The sequence below is a fragment of the Leptodactylus fuscus genome, chromosome 8, assembly GCF_031893055.1.
Source record: "Leptodactylus fuscus isolate aLepFus1 chromosome 8, aLepFus1.hap2, whole genome shotgun sequence".
Classification (NCBI taxonomy): Eukaryota; Metazoa; Chordata; class Amphibia; order Anura; family Leptodactylidae; genus Leptodactylus; species Leptodactylus fuscus.
The window spans coordinates 75,258,066-75,279,514 of NC_134272.1; the positions used below are offsets into that span (position 1 = coordinate 75,258,066).

At 43.6% G+C, this 21,449-nt stretch overlaps 1 protein-coding gene across 1 annotated transcript in view; it reads left to right on the plus strand.

Moving 5' to 3' along the window:
- COBLL1 (cordon-bleu WH2 repeat protein like 1) overlaps positions 1–17,937 on the plus strand; it is a 77,422-nt gene extending 59,485 nt beyond the window's left edge. Inside the window, exons 6-15 of the mRNA XM_075284233.1 lie at positions 238–276; positions 727–815; positions 1,861–2,100; positions 2,702–2,864; positions 3,785–3,856; positions 4,695–4,953; positions 5,707–5,771; positions 7,563–9,301; positions 11,829–11,984; positions 16,011–17,937. Coding sequence (XP_075140334.1) covers positions 238–276; positions 727–815; positions 1,861–2,100; positions 2,702–2,864; positions 3,785–3,856; positions 4,695–4,953; positions 5,707–5,771; positions 7,563–9,301; positions 11,829–11,984; positions 16,011–16,097 — 2,909 coding nt within the window. The 3' untranslated portion in view covers positions 16,098–17,937. The remainder of the gene's footprint in view (positions 1–237; positions 277–726; positions 816–1,860; positions 2,101–2,701; positions 2,865–3,784; positions 3,857–4,694; positions 4,954–5,706; positions 5,772–7,562; positions 9,302–11,828; positions 11,985–16,010) is intronic.
- The last annotated feature ends 3,512 nt before the right edge of the window (positions 17,938–21,449 follow it).

Genomic DNA, 21,449 nt, shown 5'->3' on the forward strand with positions numbered 1-21,449 from the left:
TGGCCTTTGAACACCCTATAACCACTTCTCTGCTGGGCCTGAGACTGTTTCTTCTCCGAGTGTCCTGCCCAGTGTGCAGTGATGTCTCCATCGTAGGCTTGTACAAGTCCTTTACAGACTACCTGGTTATTGCTGCCCATAAAACACTTACTGCAGAAACTAATCCTAGAAATTGTAAAATGTTATTGCCGGTTATACAATCTCTTATAAAATATTATTTTTTAATGTTCATTTTAGCTACATCTCCCACAGAGATCAGACCGCCACCGCTGCAAGGTAAGTACCTGTTCATGAATATGTCAGGTCGAAGTGTCCACGTCCTGCCCTCCGTTCTGCTCCTTGTTCTGTCCTGTCCCACTCTGCCCTGGCCCACCTTGCTCCCTGTTCTGCCCCGGCCCACCTTGCTCCCTGTTCTGCCCCGGCCCACCCTGCTCCCTGTTCTGCCCCGGCCCACCCTGCTCCCTGTTCTGCCCCGGCCCACCCTGCTCCCTGTTCTGATCCCTGTTCTGCTCCTTGCCCCACCTTGCCCTGGCCCACCCTGCTCCACCCACATTTGCACAATAAGTCAATCGAGGCACAGAATGGAGGTTGTGGTGCATGGTTGTATTAAAAAATAGCCTTACACCCAATGTGCACCTCAATATCCTCTAGTTTTCTCCCCTTATATGTCTTACGTTGCGATCTGCTCTGAAAAGCTTCTCCTAATTGTCTATGTTAATTTTACAGAGTCTTGTCAGAACATTGACATTAAACATCACGATGAAAAGGGGTTCTTCAACTTTTTCCGCAGAAGTACTAAAAAGAAACGTGATCAGGTAAGATGTCTGGGAAAATGTTATCAAGAGTTCTCTGAATTACTCTTAATACCTCTCATGTTATTCCTCCTGGAAATGTAAGACTAAACTGACAACTGTGTGCTATGATTCCTCTTGTCAATGGGCTACAATTCTACAGTTTGACTCAATGAATCAGTTACCAACTCCTCCTCCTCCCTCTCCCCTCTCCATAGATTTCTTAAGATACAATATTAAGTTTCTTATATTCACCTGTTCTAGTCACTTAAATATTAGCGGCTACATAATATATACATATATACGTGGGATATTTTTTGATATCTACTATTAATTGGATGGTTATAGATCACAATAATAGTTAATTTTTCATAGCAACTTTTAATTTTTTTCCTCAAAAATTTCCACTGAAGAAGTATTGGGATTGGTTGTTTTTGAAAAGTGGATGACGCTTCATAAGCGAGTGGGATTACGCCTATAAATTTTCCTATACTTAATGATTAGAGATGAGCGAACAGTAAAATGTTTGAGGTTCGATATTCGTTTCGAGTAGCCCCTCAATATTCGACTACTCGAATCGAATATCGAACCCTATTATAGTCTGTGGGGGGAAAATGCTCGTTTCAGGGGTAGGCAACGTTCGATCAAATTATACTTACCAAGTCCACGAGTGAGGGTCGGGCTGGATCCTCCGAGAAGTCTTCTCCTTGCAGCGTCCCCGCGGCATCTTCCGGCTCTGAATTCACTCTGCCAGGTATCAGGCCTGGGCAGAGCCGACTGCGCATGTCCGCACTACAAGCGGCCCGATGCCTAGCAGAGTGAATTCAGAGCCGGAAGACGCCGCAGGGAAGCTGCACGGAGAAGACTTCTAAAGGTAGGAGAAGACTGTATAGCATTCGGCCAACCAATGCTGGTTCTGCATCGAACTTTTACATTCGAATAGTGAGTGTTACTCGATCGAGTACGAGTATTTCGAATACCATCGTATTCAATCGAATACCTACTCAATCGAGTACTACTCGCTCATCTCTATTAACAATGATTTATTGTGTTTTTTTGTCGTGTCCAGACCTCCAGCGCCCCCGCCACTCCGCTGCTCAATAAGCCAAGACCACAGAACGTGACGAGAGCGAATACGGTCACCAAGTCTTACGATTCCAGCACCTTGCCTTCTGACGTACCAAAGAAACGGAGAGCTCCGCTGCCACCCATGAACCCGACCCATAACGGATCCAATGAAATACATCGGGGGCAGATACGAACTTCATCTTGTGTTGTGAAATCTGTCAGCGTTGACGATTCGGAGAAGGCACGTCATTCCTTTTATTGGCTTTAATTTGTTAAATCATTACCTAATAATAACACCTCTTCTCTTGTAGGGTTTCCTTTTCTAAATTTCCTGTCTATAGCAGCCACTTATTACTTAGACGGCCTGTAGGTAAATGGAGTAGACAGTATGGTACATGAATGAAGAATCAGACTACACACAAAGCACTCTAGTTGTCTGTTACCATGGAGACTCATAACCTGTCCTAGGAACTGTGTACAGAAATCAAGACTATTTGCAACATTGTTTACAAAGTAGGCGTGGCCTTTAAAGGGCTATGACACAGGGATTTGCCATTGATCTCTGATGACTGTGCAGGGCCCCATCCCTTGTGATAAGGTAGTGGCTGCCCCCTGGTGGAAAATGAATGGAAAGGTGGACGCACATGTCATAGTGGTCTCCATTATCTTGTATGGGAGTTTTGGAACCAGGCAGACACCCCTCTCCATTGAAGCTCCTGATCAAACAGGTTGTGAGACATTGGTGCGGAGCTGAAGCCAGAATTCAAGTTACAACATCCAGTGACAATGTATTATATTATGTCTTTTCCCACGTTTACTTTATGTTTGATGCTTCCTCGCAGACTGTAACTGGATTTGACAGATCTAGAACCGGCTCTTTCCAGCACAGCGGGACGTCATCCTTTAACTCTTCACTAAGAAGGACAAAGAGGAAAGCTCCGCTCCCGCCATCGCCTCCTCCAAAAACTCCAACAGAGATGAATGACCATATCAGTAACACTATCGGTAATACATTTATATGGAACCCTTTATTACATCCCTTGTCGGCCGGGTCTACCAGAGCCTATAATTCCATAATGGCCCAGCAGAAGACACCCACCTTTGTATGGTACTGGGGTCTATTTCCCACCATTTTATCTGGTGGGCCCAAAGAACTTCAGTCTGACACTGTCGGCATCTTGAAAATAACACAAAGTGGGGATTCCCATGAAAATATGAAGTGGGGATCTTCAGGCTGCCGAATACTGCGCCCCTTCATCTGTGTTAATAACCTTTGTTGGTTGTAATCTAATAGTAATTTGTATCGCTGTGTAGTCCTCATCTTATACTGCATCACATATACCATATACAAGGAGGGAATGACCATGTGTTACGGCGCCACAACAGAGGAACGGGCTGCGACCCCACCCCTTGGCCGCATCTGCCGCACTGCCCTAACAGGGGGTCAGGATTTTAGGAAAGCTTTATCTCTGGAATGGTATGTCCGGACGAGTTGAGGTCTCCTCTTAAACCTTCCCGGACACCTGAATTATCTGTGTGCAAAATTTGGTGAAGATTGGGCCAGTCGTTTGGTCGCGCATAAAGAACAAACAGACAGAAATTCATTTTTATAATATAGAGATATTTCAGCTGGTAATATAATAGTAATTTATAATTTATATAATATAATTATATCACCGTGTATTCCTTCTCATATACTACATCACATATATCATATACTAGACTACAGCTGGTAATATAATAGTAATATATATCACTGTGTAGTCCTTCTCATATACTACGTCATGTATATCATATACTAGACTACAGCTGGTAATATAATAGTAATATATATCACTGTATAGTCCTTCTCATATATTACGTCACATATATCATATACTAGACTTCAGCTGGTAATATAATAGTAATGATTTATTTTATTTCAGGGGTTTCAGAAGAAATAAACCAGCATAAAGTGTCTGATGATGACCGCAATCTCCACGAGACGTCCCCAACAGGTATAAAGTCCTTTAGACCCTTTGACCTTCAGAGACCATGTGCCCGCTCAGGTGTTATATTATGAGGTCAGATGTTACTGAAGTGTCTCCTACAGCAGAGCTGTCCGTGGCGTTACAATAAGGTGATTTACTCTCCGCTAGGTCACAGTAACAAGGACATTCTGTTCTTCAGCAGTTTTTTGCTTTATTGAATCAGTTTTTTTTGTTTTTTTTTGTGCTGCAATATTTCTATATCTTGACCAGATGTTTCATAACGTCACAGTTTTGCTGATTTCGGGATACCTCTGTAATACGGTTTCATCGTTTTGGTTCTGCGATGGTATTTGTGGTCCTCTAGCGACACCTCCTGGAATCTCTTGGTAATGCATGTAAATTGTGGTTTGACGACGGAGGCCAATAAAGGTTTCATGAAGTCACTTCTGTCCTACCCCTGAAATAAATGCTGCCAGGAGAATCCGGATTTCAGAGGATTAGTTTTCAGGCTGTGATGTGGAGTCAGAGATAAGGAGAGAGAATTCTGTGTAATATTAGCTAGATTATTTTATTGTAGCTATAAAACTTAATTTGGCAAATATTTGTATTGCCGATTAAAATGAAAAATTCTGGACGATTTTTCTTAGCGCTCGTATTGTATCGTTTCTATGTTATTCCTCCCGACACATTGCCTGACAGGGTCGGATTGTCCAGGGATTCATCTCCAACTGTGACCAAATGATTCTGAAATTTGTAGGAGGAACAACAAAGGAACAATTTCACCAATTGGAAAATAATTGCCCCTAATTGTCCCGTATTATTCATGTGTAAATTGTGATTACATGTTTTTGTTTTTTATTAGCAGTCGTCCATTTAGTCTCCAGCTCAGACCTCCAAGAGGAGAAGGAAGGATTGAGGGTCTCTCTTACGGAAGAAACTGAATCTGTCTCTAAGGAAAGTGTCAATGGTTCCACCAAGGAAGAAATCAGTTCATTGTCTACCGAAGAACATTCAGATGTGGCGGGGGATAAGAGCGCGGCTTCTGAGACACACGAGTCTTCGGTGCTCTCTGACGTCGAGGATATTTCCAAGATTACACAGGACGATATCACTGTAGATGGAACGTGAGTATCGTATTGTCAAAACTTGTCGCATTGTGTCTGCTCATAACACATCATATAAAAAAAACATGGTGAATGGGGTTGAGGCGATCTTGAGATTTCAGGATCGTTTAACGATTTTCGTTTATTTTACAGCCAATCGGGAAATTTACTCGATTGTCGATCGCGATCCGATCTTTCCCGATCGCTCAACCCTAAATGCAATAAGTCATAGGTAGGGTTGAGCCGATCTGGAGATTTCAGGATCGTTTTTAAAATCCGATTTTCGATTATTTTCCACCTGATCCCAATTAACAAATTTGCTCAATCGCCGATCGGGATCCGATCTTTCCTAATCACTCAACCCTAATGGTGAACATAAATCCAAAAAAATTATTTGTACCCAATATAATCACTACTGCACTAACCACATGTAACACACTCTACAATATTAATAATTGTATAATATCATTACTAATCCAGTAATTCCTATGATAGTAACCACGGAACAAATTATGTATCTATTTATATAATATAATAAAAAAATAATTCCAACTAAGACTCCACCCAGATCTGACTCTGACTCTACACCCCTGAATTTCTTTGAACCTTGGTTCCTTGTTCACCAGAAAAAGCAACAGCATAAGCCAAAACCTATTCAGAATTAAGGAGCACAACTTGCGCCCCGTGCAGGAGAATAGCCTCATCTTCCAGTAATACTCTCTTAAAGCATAACCTTATTGTTCTTTTTTAATCCCACATTTTAATGTCTTTCAGGTCAAGTCTTTTTATAAAAGATGAAGCTGCTACTGAGAATACAACACTGGAATATGATAAGATTGGTGAGTATATGGATCTCGAGCATCGGAGATAGCCGAATGACAGCAGTCAGACCCCCATCCATCAGACATGCATCCTCTACCCTATCCTTTGGATATTGAGGAGAACTCATTTTCCTGACATGTCCCCATTACCCCCGGACTGATTCCAGGTCTCAGACATTTTTTGACGTGAGTTCAGTGTGTACACATTCCAGTATGTACTTTCCATGTGATGTGTGAGATATGCATGACTGGAAGCCATATTTAACACCTCTGTAATGACGGATGGAAACAGGACAGCAAACCAACAACACGACAGATTAAGACAAGTTTTCGTAGAAAATAGAATGTTATGTAAATTGTTACAATGTTCTGAATATTTTACGTATAATGTAATATAATGACGTATCCATGAGCTAGTTACATTGTGTACATTACATACGGTATAGCGCCCCAAGGCACTTTCTTCATCCTACTGTACAGATACTTGGCTGCCCGATGAGGGGTTCACTGGACCTTGGGGGTCCCACTAAGTATGGAGTCTTACAGGTAATGCTTCATGGGAAGACTGTATGCAAATTAACTCTCATCTAGAGGAAAAAAAAGTCAGTACAGAGAATGAAATTGGTTGTCTAGACGAGACGTCTTCGATGCAGCGCTCTCTCTCTCTCGTGCGCATTCTCGCTTTCTCTTGCGCATGCGCACTCTCTTTCATCATCTCTCAATTCTTACTCTAGGTGGAATTTATTATATCAGTATTCTGGCCCCAAAGTAGGATATTAATGGTGCACAGATATTTGTACCAAAATGTACCACTTTGTCCATTTTCTTACCTTCTCATTATTCTTGATAAAAGTGTCCAGAGCAGACCAGGATCAAGGCAGGCCAGAGGAGGGATGTCTAGGCCCAACTAATTTACTATAACTCGCACTAGAATATTGGTGCAAGTTATACCTGAAATGTATGTCAGCCTTTGACTGGCTTAGGGCGGGTTGACATCTGCGCCCGGTCTCCGCTTTCAGTTTCCGTCTTCTGCCTGAGAAACTGGTCTCCGTGCCAAAACCGTTTTTTTTTTAACTGGACACAAAGTTGGACATGCAGAACTTTGTGTCCGGTTCAAAAAAAACTTTTGCCGCGGAGACCACAAAACACTCACAAGCGGACATGGTCTTCTGGGTTTCCGTCTCCTGTCGGCAGAAGACGGAAACTGAAAGCGGAGAACGGGCACAGATGTAATCCCGCCCTTAGATGTTTTCTGGTGTTCAGGATCTCTTTTGGTGCGCCAAAGTTATTTGGTATCTAGAGCCTCTTAATAAATTTGGATCCTCTACTACCGGTTCTCACAATATTAAGATCGGCACATGATGCATCAGTCTCAACAGAGTGGTGTATTTATTGCAGTTGTCTTAAAGGGGTATTCCATTGTTTAGTTTATATGTCGAGGCAGAAAGTTTGTTTAAAGGGGAACTCTGGTTTAGAAAATCATTAATTGTTGGGAACCTCCTTTGAGTCCTCCATTGGTTGGCTATAATGGAGGCCTTTTGCAATGAGCATCTCTTCCTGGAGGACATGACCGGACTCTGAGTTGCACGGACAGCCTGTTGATTTTATTGAGCACCATGCAGTTCTTCATTTCTCCTTGGGTTGGCGCTGATCGGTGAGATTCCGAGCAGTGGGACTCATTGTGGTCAACTTTTGAAGGGGGGATCCTTCTAACATAAAGAGATTGCCCAACCCTCTTAAGCTCCCGTGCAGATTACTAGAGTCTACATCAATTCTATATTCATTTATTTATCTGTTTTATTTCCCTAGGTGAAAGAGAGAATAGGACATGTACCCCAACCAGGGACCTGGAGAATCACCAGACCTTTGATAGTAAAGTTGTAGTAGCAGAACAGGCCTCTCAGACGGCGTCGTATGTAAAGTCTACTGAAATCGCAGATCTTGTTACTGAAGACAGTGGCTACATTAACCTGACCGAAAGCCACGTGGATACAGAGGTGAAACAGTCCACATGCCAAAAGGGAAAAATGCAGGACTCTGCAGTCCAGACAGTTACCTTTGACAGCGAGGTGGATGTGATCCTAGACCATGAAGTTGCACCTTCTCAGGGTAATTCTTTGGTGCACAAAGTCCAACCTGAACTCAATGGTCATTCCAGTTACCTGGCACAAATCACTGAGCATCAAAATAAAAACGAACATGTCAGTAATGTGGGCGAAAGTGTCGAAACTCAGACTGTAAGTTTCCAGGAGAACGTTGCTGAAGGTTCCCAATCAAAAACATTTCAATTCTATCGACAGCACTCTGATCCCAAGCCTAAGCCTTCCAATGAGATCACGAGAGACTATCCCCCCAAGGTTGGGATGACTACCTACAAAATTATACCCCAAAGATCGTTCGAGGTAGAAAGATATGTAGATTATGAAGGTTCACAAGATGGCGGGAAGTCTGTGAGTGAAGAAGAGACTACTTATACTATTACAAATAGCAACGTTGCCCATAATTATGACCCGGAGTATGAAAAAAGTCAGACGCCTTCAGTGGTGAAAAACGGGGACTTATCGCCACAAGGGTCAAATGTCAACACACTGAGTACGGTTTCTAAAACTACTGCTGACCAAAGTCGGAAAGAACATTTTGCACTTTCGAGAAGTTTATCCTCTGCCCCTGTTCTAACATCGGAAAAAACTGCTCCTCCTGAGGTCAAACCAAAGCCCAAACCTACAAGCCCACAAAAAGGTCCAAGTTCTTTCTACCTACAGATGCAAAGGAGAGCCTCAAGCATGTACGTGACGTCCGCCATTGCCAAGGCCAAAACTTCTGCAAATCCTTCGAGTAGTACTGTAAAAATTAAAGACTTAGGAAATGAGGCTGCACAAATATCCATCAGAACTCTTCCTTCTAGAGTGAATGTACTGAATTTCCCGCCTAGGCTGGAGGAGAAATTACCAGAAGACAAACCACCATCACCAGAAACGTACAGCGAGACTAAGAACGGTGGCCTTGGATCCATTTCTGAGAAGCCCTCAGAAGTTGGAAACCACGTCAATGTCTCGCAAGCTTCCACCGAAAGAAATTCTAAACTAAGAGGATTGTCAAGTGAACTGTCTTACCAGCCCAGAGTGGTGGAGTCTTCCGAAGAGAAAAGGCCTGATCACTCAACACTGGAGCAAAAACTTTTGGAAACTAGAAATGAGGTCTACTCTGCTGAGAAGCCATCTCCCATTGTGCAAAATGAATGGAAAACTGAAGTAGTTTCTACTACATCTTCTAGCAAAACTGTACAATCTTCGATCTCTCCTACTAGTCATAACCCTCCATTAACTCTTCCAAAATTCAGCAACTTTGTCACCCCAAGGCCATTTCTAAGTTCACATCCGGTGGTTAAACGGTCTCAATCATTCAGTTCGGGCATCTCGCCCACCAAGTCCCCTTTGATTGTGGATGCCCCCATAGGATGGTCTCCAGTTACTTCTCCAAGTGAAACCAAAAAGGATTCTCCGATATTCTCCACCATTCCACAGGAGGAGCCTGAGGAAGATCAGGAGGTAATCTACCTAAAACTGTTTAGGGAAGAGTAAATTTTCATTGAGAACAAATAGAGATGAACGAACACTAAAATGTCCGAGGTTCGAAATTCGATTCAAACAGCCGCACACTGTTCGGCTGTTCGAATGGATTTCGAATCCCATTATAGTCTATGGGGGGAAATGCTCATTTCAGGGGTAGGCAACATTCGATAAAATCATACTTACCAAGTCCACGAGTGACGGTCGGGCTGGATTCCCCTTGAAGTCTTCTCCCGGCGCAGCGCCCCCGAGGCGTCTTCCGGCTGGAATTCACTCTGCCTAGGCATCGGGGCCTGAGCAGAGCCGACTGCGCATGCAAGGGCATGCACGCGCATGCGCAGTCGGCTCTGCCTAGGCCGGATGCCTAGGCAGAGTGAATTCCAGCCAGAAGACGCCACGGGGACACTGCACGGAGAAGACTTCTAAAGGTAAGAGAAGAACTAGCGTTGATTGGCAGAATGTATAGCATTCTGCCAATCAACGCTGGTTCTGCATCGAACCTTAAACTTTGAACAGCTAGTAGTGTTCGATCGAGTACGAGTATCTCGAATACTGTAGTATTTGATCGAACACCTACTCGATCGAACACTACTCGCTCATCTCTAAGAACAAACAATATCACTTTAAGAGTTAACTGTGTACATTAGTTTTCGGGTTTTATCTACTTTTTACAGATACATTTCTTAGATTTAGTAGGGGTATGGCAGTAGCTTGGGTCTACAAGTTGAGACCCTACTCTAAATAATACCGTATCTTGAACATAAGAGTCCAAACTCAGTCACGTATACCTAGAACCATGTTGACATGCAGATCTCGTAATGAGGTGTTGTCTGGAGTCGGGCAGATATCTCACCGAGACCTTCATTGCCAAGTTCAGTAGAACTGCAGAAAGTCTTGTAGCTCATAGGAACCATTTCCCAAATAGAAGACTATAGAATTCCGGAAGAAAAACAATATAACATCTTGTAGATCCTGGATCATCAACGTGTGATTTGAATACATGAACCACAGTGTTGCGCAAAAGTTTTAGGTATGCATGGAAAGTATTTGTAGTGAATGAAAACAAGGGAAATGTAAATCCCATCAAACTTTGGTGTGACCTTTCCCTTCTTATCGGTACAGACGGTTTTTGGCAAAAATGGGCAGGGCGGCTGTTCCGGCCTCCGTCTTGGAGAAGTAAGCCCAGATCTTCTGTGGATGTAGGCTTGTCCAATCCTTCTGTCTCTTCATGTCATCCCAGATGGACTGGATGATGTTGAGATCACGGCTATATCTGTAGGGGCCATATTATCCTTTCCAGGACACCTCCTCCAAAGGGTAAAGGTCACACCAAATATTGATGGCATTCATATTTCTCTGGTCTTCATTCGCTACCCTTCTATTTCTGAATTCTTATTGTACAGCATATCTGCCTGAAACTTTTGCATAGCACTGTGAAGGGAATACTTTGGAGGGTCGGGGGTGAGTCCATTCCTCGTACTTGTGACTATTATTTATATAATAAGAAAATACTGCGACTACTTGCTGAACATTAAACCCAGATGTGGCTCCCTAACACTGCTATGTAATAATATTAAATGGCTATTAACAGGATATTTAATTAACTTGTTTGGATTGTAAAGATTTTTTAATGTTAATTGTCGTTAAAGGGCGATTTCCATGAACGATTAGTGATTGAGAGGATTGAGAGCTGCCACATTCTTAGCTATTTGCACTGATATAAATGCGCAGCCATTGCTGTAGAAGAGGGGTGAAGGGTGGGGAAAGAATGTGTAATGTGAATTAGGGTAGACAGTAGGGTTGAGCGATCGGGGAAGTTCGGATCCTGATCGGCGATCGAGCAAATTTCACGCTCGGCTGGAAAATGATCAAAAATCGGATTTTGAAATCTCAAGATCGGCTCAACCCTACTGTATATATAACATACAATTGGGGTTGAGCGATCGGGATCAGGAAAGATCGGATCCTGATCGGCGATCGAGCAAATTTCACGATCGGGATAGGCTGGAAAATGATCGGAAATCAGATTTTAAAATCGATCCTGAAATCTCAAGATCGGCTCAACCCAGTAGACAGAGTGACCGTGACGGATCTGCAGCTTCACTGTGTCGATGGTCATTTCCTGGGCTGCAGCATGAAAAAGTGCTACATATATCACACATTCTAAATGGGGCGCACGTAAGACTTGATACTTATGACTATCTTTATTTGTGGCTCCTCTACGTACATATCCATAAACTAGGTGGTAAATTGTTTACCTAGGAAATTGTTGCAGCTCCCCAAGATCCAACCTGATCCTAAATATCTAGATTAATTTAAAGGTATATTGTAGCTAAAGATGGGATTGGCTTGGGGTGTGATGAGATTGGAAATTGCCCTTTAATACGTTTTCATGTTAATTATTGTACTGAAATCACTTGTGTGGCTTACAATATATATATATATAAATTGTAGTAATCTGTTTAACCCCGAGAATGCCGTCACTGTGAGACCTTTTGTCTTGTAGATACTAACCCCTGAACTAAAATACAGAGTCCATAGTCCTCCTCCCGTTCCTGAAAAAAAGCCCACAGTATCATTTCAAAATTCTGATCCAGAACAACTCCGCCAGGATATCCTGGCTGCCATACGTTCCGGACAGGCGGCTTCCAACCTGAAAAGGGTGAGTTTATTAGAATGTGTACAGATTCAGACTTAAGAGGTTTGAGGATATTTACATTGAGTAGCCAAACTAACAAGTAAGTTCTGATACTACAACCTATTAGAAATACAGTACAGGGGCGAGGGTCTGTATTCATTATGGAGAGGTGTTCACACCAGTGGGGCTCTACCTTAAGGTGACAAAACTAAACTTTCTTGTACTTTTTCTTGTACCTGCCTGGTTATTTCTGCTGCCGTACTGAAAGGAGGATATGATAGAGGAGAGAAGCTGAGCTCTGTGATATATAGGGTTATATGATAGAGGAGAGAAGCTGAGCTCTGTGATATATAGGGTTATATGATAGAAGAGAGAAGCTGCGCTCTGTGATATATAGGTTATATGATAGAGGAGAGAAGCTGAGCTCTGTGATATATAGGGTTATATGATAGAGGAGAGAAGCTGAGCTCTGTGATATATAGGGTTATATGATAGAGGAGAGAAGCTGAGCTCTGTGATATATAGGGTTATAGGATAGAGGAGAGAAGCTGAGCTCTGTGATATATCAAAATCAAATGGGGCGGGTGTTTTGGGATAAATATAACAGTCCATGGAGTCTCATCTTCCTCTTGTTTGGTGACAGCTGGACACGTATTGGGCAGCGATCTCCACAGTGGCCTCTTCTTCTCCCAGTAGGATGTAGAGTTTCCTCTTCTCGTCTGCAGATATGAAGTCTGGGATGTGGGCAGAGAGTCTTTGGTAGTAGACGGCCCTCATAGCTGAGTATTTGGTGCAGTGTAGCAGGAAGTGGGTCTCGTCTTCTAGGGCCCCCTGTCACAGTGCTGGCACAGTCTCTTCTCCCGTGGCTTGTACGTCTGTCTGTATCGCCCCGTCTCTATCTCTAGGTTGTGGGCGCTCAGTCTGTATCGGCTCAGGGTCTGTCTGTGCTTGGGGTGGCGTATTCTCTCCAGGTAGGTGGCCATGGTGTAGTCCCTTTGTAGGGATTGGTACACGGTGAGTTTCTTGGAGTTATTTATTTCGTTTCTCCATTCTTCAATGTACCGCTCTCTGTTTGCCTCTGTGGTCGCCTTTATTTCGGCCTTGGTTATCATCTGTTGGAGTTTTTGGTTTGGTGGTTGGCTGCTGTTTGGTTGTTGAATGTCTGGTTTGCTCAGGTGGCTTAGCCATGCTTGGTGGTGGTAGGAGTCAGGCTTGCTCCCCTGGATGTGTGCCTGGAAAGCTAGCGCCCTCTTCTGTATGGTGAGCCATAGGGGGAGTCTGCCTAGCTCTGCCCTGCAGGCTATGTTGGTGGTGTTGCGATGGACATGTAGCAGGTATTTGCAGAACTCCAGGTGGAAGTTCTCTGTTGGGCTGGAATCCCACCTTGACTGGTCTGGGTAGGTGGCTGGGCCCCAAACCTCACTGCCATAGAGAAGGATCGGGGAGATGACTGCGTCAAATATCTTCATCCAGACCCTCACCGGTGGTTTGAGGTGGTACAGTTGTCTTCTGATGGCGTAGAAGGTTCTGCAGGCTTTTGCTTTCAGGGTTTCTATTGCTGCTTTGAAGCTTCCTGATTGGCTGAGCTCCAGCCCCAGGTAGGTGTAGCTGTTGGTTTTCTCCAGTGTGGAGCCGTTCAGTGTGAATTGTGAGGTGGTGGAGGCTTTATTGTGGCCCTTCTTCTGGAATACCATGATTTTGGTCTTCTTCTGGTTGATGGGTAGGGCCCATGTAGGTTATATGATAGAGGAGAGAAGCTGAGCTCTGTGATATATAGGGTTATATGATAGAGGAGAGAAGCTGAACTCTGTGATATATAGGGTTATATGATAGAAGAGAGAAGCTGAGCTGTGTGATATATAGGGTTATATGGTGTGGTCATAGACAACTTCAGCATAGGGTTATTTGGCACTCTAAGCCATTGGTCCATAAGGACCTGTGGGTGAGTTAGTTTCCCAAAGTCTGTAACTGGTTACCTATGCAGATATAAGGGTGGACATCTTTGTATAATGTCTTGGACTTTGTGACGATGAAGTCTCCATTAACAATGAACCTAGTTGTGTGTTCTGGATGGTAGAGGGTTAATGTCACAATTAGCAGTAAGCTCCCATAGAAGTCTTAGGGACCTCTGACCCATTAGGCTGCCTGTCAGCGTCTTGATAAATGGCCCCCACTGATTTTTATTTTTTTATTTTTTTTTTACCTTAAATGAGAACTGGTTGCGGTTGGTCTGGCGTTGCCTTCCACTAATGTCAAGGCCGATGTTCAGCAGGTCTTGTGAGCAGAGACGTATTTAAATGTCACACCTAATCCGCACTGCTTTTTAATTAAATCTGAACTTTACATTACCTATGCTTGATGGAATTTGACTTTTCACATTTCTGAACCATTTTTTCTGCTTGTTTACTAACCTGACACTTTGGGAAGGTGCGCGGCCCGGTGAGCTGTGTCGCCCCCCGACAACAGGGTTCTCCTATGTCATTGTATCACTCACCTGGCGACTGCGTAAAACCCCCTATTTACTAACTAGTTATTTGACATGTACCATATAGGGTCATGGTTTGCACCAAAATGTCCCGCCCTATATGGGACTCTAGATATGAAGATGGAATTTAACTCTTTGAGGCTTTATTATTTCTGTCCTCATGCACTGATAAACTTGGTAAACATGGTAACAAAAACTTGGAAACTTCAAGTACTTGCAAAAAGGATATTTACTAAGCTGTTTTTTGCCGAAAAGCTGTCTAAAATGCCCAAGTGTTTTTCACTCTTTTTATGTACTTTAATTAAAGGGGTGTGACACAAGGGCGTGGAGTAAGTGGTGACACCAGGGGCAAAAAATATTCCAACTTTTGGGGCACTATCCTGATGTAAGCTAACTAATAGGAGGTATACAATTAAACTAGATAGTGTAATAATGTGATACTGCATTAGACACTGTGATAAATCTGGTGTAGTATAGTCCAAGTTTACACTGTCTAACTGTTATACAAAGTTAGTAAACCTGTCTTACAGTGTCGAACCCCTGCAGATCTAATATGGATGGCCTATTCTAAAGCATAGCCCATCAACATGAGAAAGTGGATAACCCCTTTAAATAACAAGCAGCTACACCTACAGTACTATAACAAAGATCTGTTACTTGGTTTACTTTGAAGAACATGTCCCTTTTAAAGGGATCCTATAATTAAAATGCTATGCTTTCTCACTAAGACGTAGGAATAGCTTTAAAGCTATTCTTCTCCTAGCTTTAGATGTCTTCATTGCGCCACTGTTCAGTAGAAATCCCGTTTTTCTTCGGTATGCAAATGAGTTATCTCGCAGCACTGAGGGCGGTCCTCAGTGCTCAAACAGCACTGGGGATGTTCCCCAATGTTTTGAGAGAACTCTCCAGCGCCGCCTCCATCTTCTTCTGGAACGGCCTCTCTCTGCATCTTCCTCCAGCGCTGGCTTCAAACATCTAGGCATGCGCAGTCGGCTCTGCTGTCGGGCCTCAGGCAGAGCCGACTGCGCATACAAGCGGTTATTTTCTTGTAGTCGCTTACCCCAGCTTACTGTGTAAGCGGCCACAAAAAAATGGCCACGGGCATGCACAGTCGGCTCTGCCCGAGGCCCGATGGCAGAGCCCATTGCGCCAGCGTAGACGTTTGATCCCAGCATCGGAAGCAGACGAAGATGGAGGCGGTGCTGGAGAGTTCTCTTGCAGCATTGGGGACACCCCCAGTGCTGTTTGAGCACTGGGGACCGCCCCCAGTGCTACGAGAGAACTCATTTGCATACTGACGAAAATCCGGATTTCTACCAAACTGGGGCACGGAGAAGACCTCTAAAGGTAGGAGAAGAATAGCCTTTCTTAAGGCTATTCCTACGTCTTAGAGAGAAAACATAGCATTTTACTTATAGGATCCCTTTAAGAATTTAGCGTGCTGAAATCCCAAAGATTGAAATTACAAATGTTCTGCAGAATTCTGCCGATATCTTTTGTCTATTTCCGATCTCCGATCCTGCGTTATAAACTTCTCTGTATCTTTGCTCTCCATTTTCTTCCAGATCACCATCCGCTCAAATACAATCTCTATTAATGGAAAATCCCGAATCGGTCATCCGGTTTTCTCGGAAACGCTCCCCGAAGACTAGCTATCGTGCCAAAGATCAGCAACTTTTCCATTGACATCCGCTACCATGTAACTGGTTAATCTATGTGTAAAAGTGTTGAGTTAAATTAAAGTATATATTAATATATTAAAATAATATGCAATATTATTGGAAAGTTTCAGAAAAGAAAAAAAATCTATTTTTTGGGGGGGATTTTTTTGTAATTAACTTAAGTTTGTGGCCTGCCATTTTCTATAATTATAGACATTGATGTTCTGATTACAACGACGTAACCCAAAACTTTTGAGATTTCTAGGAAAGGTCTTTTTATTTTCTGTTCGTTTTGTAAATGTATATGCTGCAACTTTTTTTGTTCTGAACATGATGTAATGAATCTTAAGCGACGTTGATTCCTTAAATTTACTGTATAGAACTGCCAATGTTGCCTCCTTGTTCTAGAGAGAATGGAAATAATTCTGCGACTTGCGGTGTTGACTTAATTCTGATTAAAATGTTACTGTATCTGTTACCCGGACCAGAAATTTACTGCTTCTTTTTTTGTATATATAGGTTAGTTTTTTGACAAATTTTCTGAAGGTTTTTCACCTGAATTTATTATTTGAAAAAAAATCTGATTAATTTCATGGTAAGCAATTCAGATCCTCGTTCCAGGTTCGAGCTGAAGATCTGAGACGTTTTAGTTGCTATGGACAAGATGCCTGACAATCGTATACAAAAGGCTGCCCATACACAATAGATTACGACTCTGAGGTGGGGACGATTTTGCAGTGGAACTCACTAGGATGGCACTTGGAGTGTCAGCAATTACCTCTATGGAAGCTTTTGATCTGTTCTGTTTCGATGACATGGAATGGACTATTGGACGCCCCCATGGATGGCACGCTCAGATGCATGCAGAGATTTTCCAGGGAGACAATTTTTGACGTGTTTGTGGTCCATGTGTTGGAAACGGCACCTGACCCTCGGGTTGCTCCATCTCCTCCCTGTTCTCCCGTTTTCACCACTCGTTACCTGTGCTATGGGAGATGGCCTTTAGTATGGGCTGCCAGCCTATGTAGGAAAGATAAGTACCAATGATAATGGGAGAGGAGGGAGGAGTTGGAACGATCATGTTACCTGGGGCCAGAACCAGCCTACAACCACCTAGATACAACATCTAAAACCTCCTGGAGGAAGTAGGTCAAAAGAAGACTCCATGGACAACCCTTTAATGTCCGATCCACTGATGTTGGTGGAAACGACTGACCATGTAATGTGTATTGGGGCTCCTGTTTTTACCCAATTGCAGATATCTGGGAGAAACCAAATAAGATCGGCCAGTTGGATTTCGGCACACCTGATCCTTTTGTTCTTGTGAGATAAGCTGCCCCTAGAGATTTACGGCAATGGTTATGGCCGTTCCCCCATAGAGGACATCTGTATGCATAGCCAAGTCATAGCTATATGGATATGGGTGGTTGGGTGGAATAACAGGTGTCTAGTGTGTGCCTCCATTTTTCGGTAGTACACCCATGTACATCACTGCCTATTTGGTTGACCTTCTACTTTAAGGACCTTCTGGCTGTGCCCCCAAATTCATGATCAGATTTGTTGGATTTCTACATCCACGGAAGAGCAAGATAATCCGTGCCAGAGGTGATTATTATTAATCAGATTTTTCTTCAAATAAAAATAGGCAGAAAAACTGGGAAAACGGGAGCTTTAAAAAAAAAACCCACCTTCTCTACTTTTATATGACTGTCGACCACCAACATCCATAAAATGACTCTGTGTCTTCCACTGCCAAATAAAAGCTTTTAGCGGAATGTATTACTTCTTATTTCTCAATGTGTTTTCCTTCTTCACTGATATAATTCTCGACATTCTCATACACTGTGTTTTATGATTAGTTACTTTCACAATTGGAGTTTTTGTTTGTAAAATGGAATTTATATTTTCTATTATTCCTTCACGTCATTTCCTTTTACAGCTTTTTTTTTTTTTCCTTAAATTTTGTTTCAAGAAAATTCAGTTTTGTGTCAACTAGAGCGACGAATTAAAAACCATCTTTACTGCAAACAAGGTCTCCTGTAGCCCGGTATATTGTATGAATTGTGGAGAACATACGCATCCATAATGTATTGGATGTTACATCAAGTTCCTATTAATTGTTGGTATTTTTGTTATTGCGGAATGGGAGAAGTTGGGATAGATTTTTGGGTGTTTCTAGATTCTGGTATCACGTGAAATATTCCAATCCCAGTTGAATTCTAAACCAGCGATCTCTTTGGGAATACTAGAGATAGAACCGAAATCTCTGCTTTCATATGACACCAGAAGCAAGTTTCTACGGTTGATCTATGAGATTTATGAAGTGCCCCTCCCCTATTCCATTTTTCCTACATTACAAACCCATAGACGGTGAGAAGCAGGGACAGATCTCAATTAGAGATGAGCGAACACTGTTCAATCGAATAGATTTTCGATCGAATATCAGGCCGTTCGAGGTATTTGATTCCAATCGAATACCACGAGGCAAACACACTAAAAATTTGTATTCCCTCCCACCTTCCCTGGCAATTTTTTTGCACCAATAACTGCGCAGGGGAGGTGGGACAAGAACTACGAGAACGGAGGCATCGAAAAAAAAAAAATCAGAAAAAGTAATTGAGTGTGCCCTGAACCCTACTGCACACTCAGCTCTGCTGCATCAGAGATGCACTGAACCCTGCTGCACACTCAGCTCTGCTTCATCAGAAATGCACTGAACCCTGCTGCACACTCAGCATGAGATGTAGCAGAACTGAGTGTGCGCTGAACCTTCCTGCACACTCAGCTCTGCTGTGATGCAGCAGAGCTGAGTGTGCACCAGGGTTCAGTGTACACTCAGCTCTGTTACATCTCTGATGCAGCAGAGCTGACTGTGCAGCAGGGTTCGGCGCATCTCTAATGCAGCAGAGCTGACAGGGATCCCGACGTAATACAGTGACTTGGGCTTGTTAGATGCCCCCAGACATGCTTCCCCTGCTGTCCCAGTTGCATTCCAGGGTGTTGGCATCATTTCCTGGGGTGTCATAGTGGACTTGGTTACTCTCCTGAGTCGAAGAGTGGGATCCCCTGAAATGAGCATTTTTTTCCCCAGAGACTATAATGGGGTTCGATATTCGTTCGAATAGTCGAATATTGAGGGGCTATTCGAAACGAATATTGAATATTTTACTGTTCGCTCATCTCTAATCTCAGTAGAGAATCATCGGAGAAAATTTTTTTGTAACAAATGTTAGGTAAAGCATAAGCCACGTGATCGTCTATGGAAACATTCATTTGACACAAAAAGAAGCCATACCTTACCTGTGGGAATGAGCCCTTACACTATGGGGTCTACATTGTTGCAATTTGTGTCTACATCAGGAAATGAGTAAGGTCCCATGGTCATGGTTTTACAATCACATCCGTTCTCCGGTATACACATTCATGAGAACAAAGCTCCAAGTACAACATTTTTAGAAAAATTCCGAGCGCTTCATCATGTAATTATTAATAATTTATTGTAATCTTCCAATGGGTTTAAAGGGGTTATCCCACAAATTAAAAAAGTAAAAAAAAATATTATCTTTTTTGGTGTGATCTTTTCCCTTTGGAGGAGGAGTCCTGGAAGTGATGAAAGGGCCCCCGCAGATATAACACTGATCTCAACATCATCCAGTCTGTCTGGGATGACCTGAAAATACAAAATAAGAATTGTGTATGCACTACGATGCACATAGATGACTTTTGTTCTCCTCCTGGGAGGGGTGCTTCCTCTTGTACCCTTTGACCCTTGACTCTATTACTGCCTGTGTTACCAAATTGTCCTCTGGTCTTTCAGATGGTGACCACTCACCTGCTCCATTTTGGACTCTGCTACTGTTGTATCAGCACTATCACCACTGAGAAATCCATACTTCATAAAAGGGTTTAAGGGTGAAAAAACTGACATGGTTCGTAGACTCCGCACCTTGGTCAAGCCAATGCCAAACTGGTTGTGGCTTAGGCCTGGTTCACATCTGCGTTCAGGTTTCCGTTCGGTGAGTCCGCTTGGAGATGCCCCGAATGAAAACCTATCCGCATAAAAAAAGCAGTTACCTAAGGGAACCTTTTGCCGCCTGAGGTGGATGAGAGAAAGCCCTCCCTCCCCCCTATCCCAAACCCCCCCACCCGCCGCCCCTCCACCCAATTCCCACCCCCCCATGGCAAAAAGGCTAGGTTCACCCCTGACTACACAGCATGTAGTCCAAAAATTGTTTCAATTTTTCAATTGTTTTAAATTTTTGGACCCCACGCTGTGTGGTGATTAACTCCCTCCGCCCCACTGGTGTCCGCTTACCTGCAGCTCCCTGTTCTTCTTGGTCCGGTCCTCTGTCCGGTCTTCAGAGCGCCCCCTCCCCCCACGCGTAGGACACAGGCACATGTCGGGTGTGGGCCTGATTACGTGGGCCACGTCACCTTACGTGTGGGGAGAAGGGGGCGGAGCGGTGGGGGTGGTATTAGCAGGCAGAGAGCAGGCAGGGAGAGGACCTGCTCTCTGCTAAGCGTGAGGGGTGGCCACTGGAGCAGCGCTGCTGATAAGTAAGTTAAAGCAGTTCTGCGTCCACAGGGCCTCCCCAATCCACCGCTCGCTTCCCGTGCCGCTCTGCCAAGACGGTGACGCTAAGCCAGTCCAGGACAGCTTGTCCTGGACTGGCTTAGGTCAGTAAAAATGCTGCTCCCCTCCCCGGGGCCCCGGCATAGCGCCGCCTGCAGCGGTCACTTCAGGTCGCCTCATGAGAGGTGCGGCCCTGAAGGGAACCCACAGACTATAATGGGGTCCGTGTGGTTTCCTCTCTGTTTCCGCACGAAAAATACAGCTTGCAGGACTTTTTGCGTTTTTCATGTGGCGAAGGGAACGGAATGGCCGAATGCACATGTGAACCGGGCCTTAGAGATCTAACATAACCAGTAGAGATGAGCGAGTACTGTTCGGATCAGCCGATCCGAACAGCACGCACGCACGCATTGAAATGAATGGACGTAGCCGGCACGCGAGGGGTTAAGCGGCCGGCCGGCGTCAAAGCGGAAGTACCAGGTGCTTCCATTCATTTCAATGCGTGCGTGCTGTTCGGATCGGCTGATCCGAACAGTACTCGCTCATCTCTAATAACCAGTAAGAACCTACATTTGATGATTTTTTTTTTTTTCTTGAATGACCGTGACCTTTGCATCGACTCAAGTATAGAAGCCTAGAAAGTATTGAGACCTCTGCACCCCAGTGAATCTGAGAACTACAATGGCGTCCATTGGCTTATACTATGGAGAAGAATCCAATCTAGTAGGAATAACCCGATGGAGAGAAATATTATTTAACACATCGAGTTC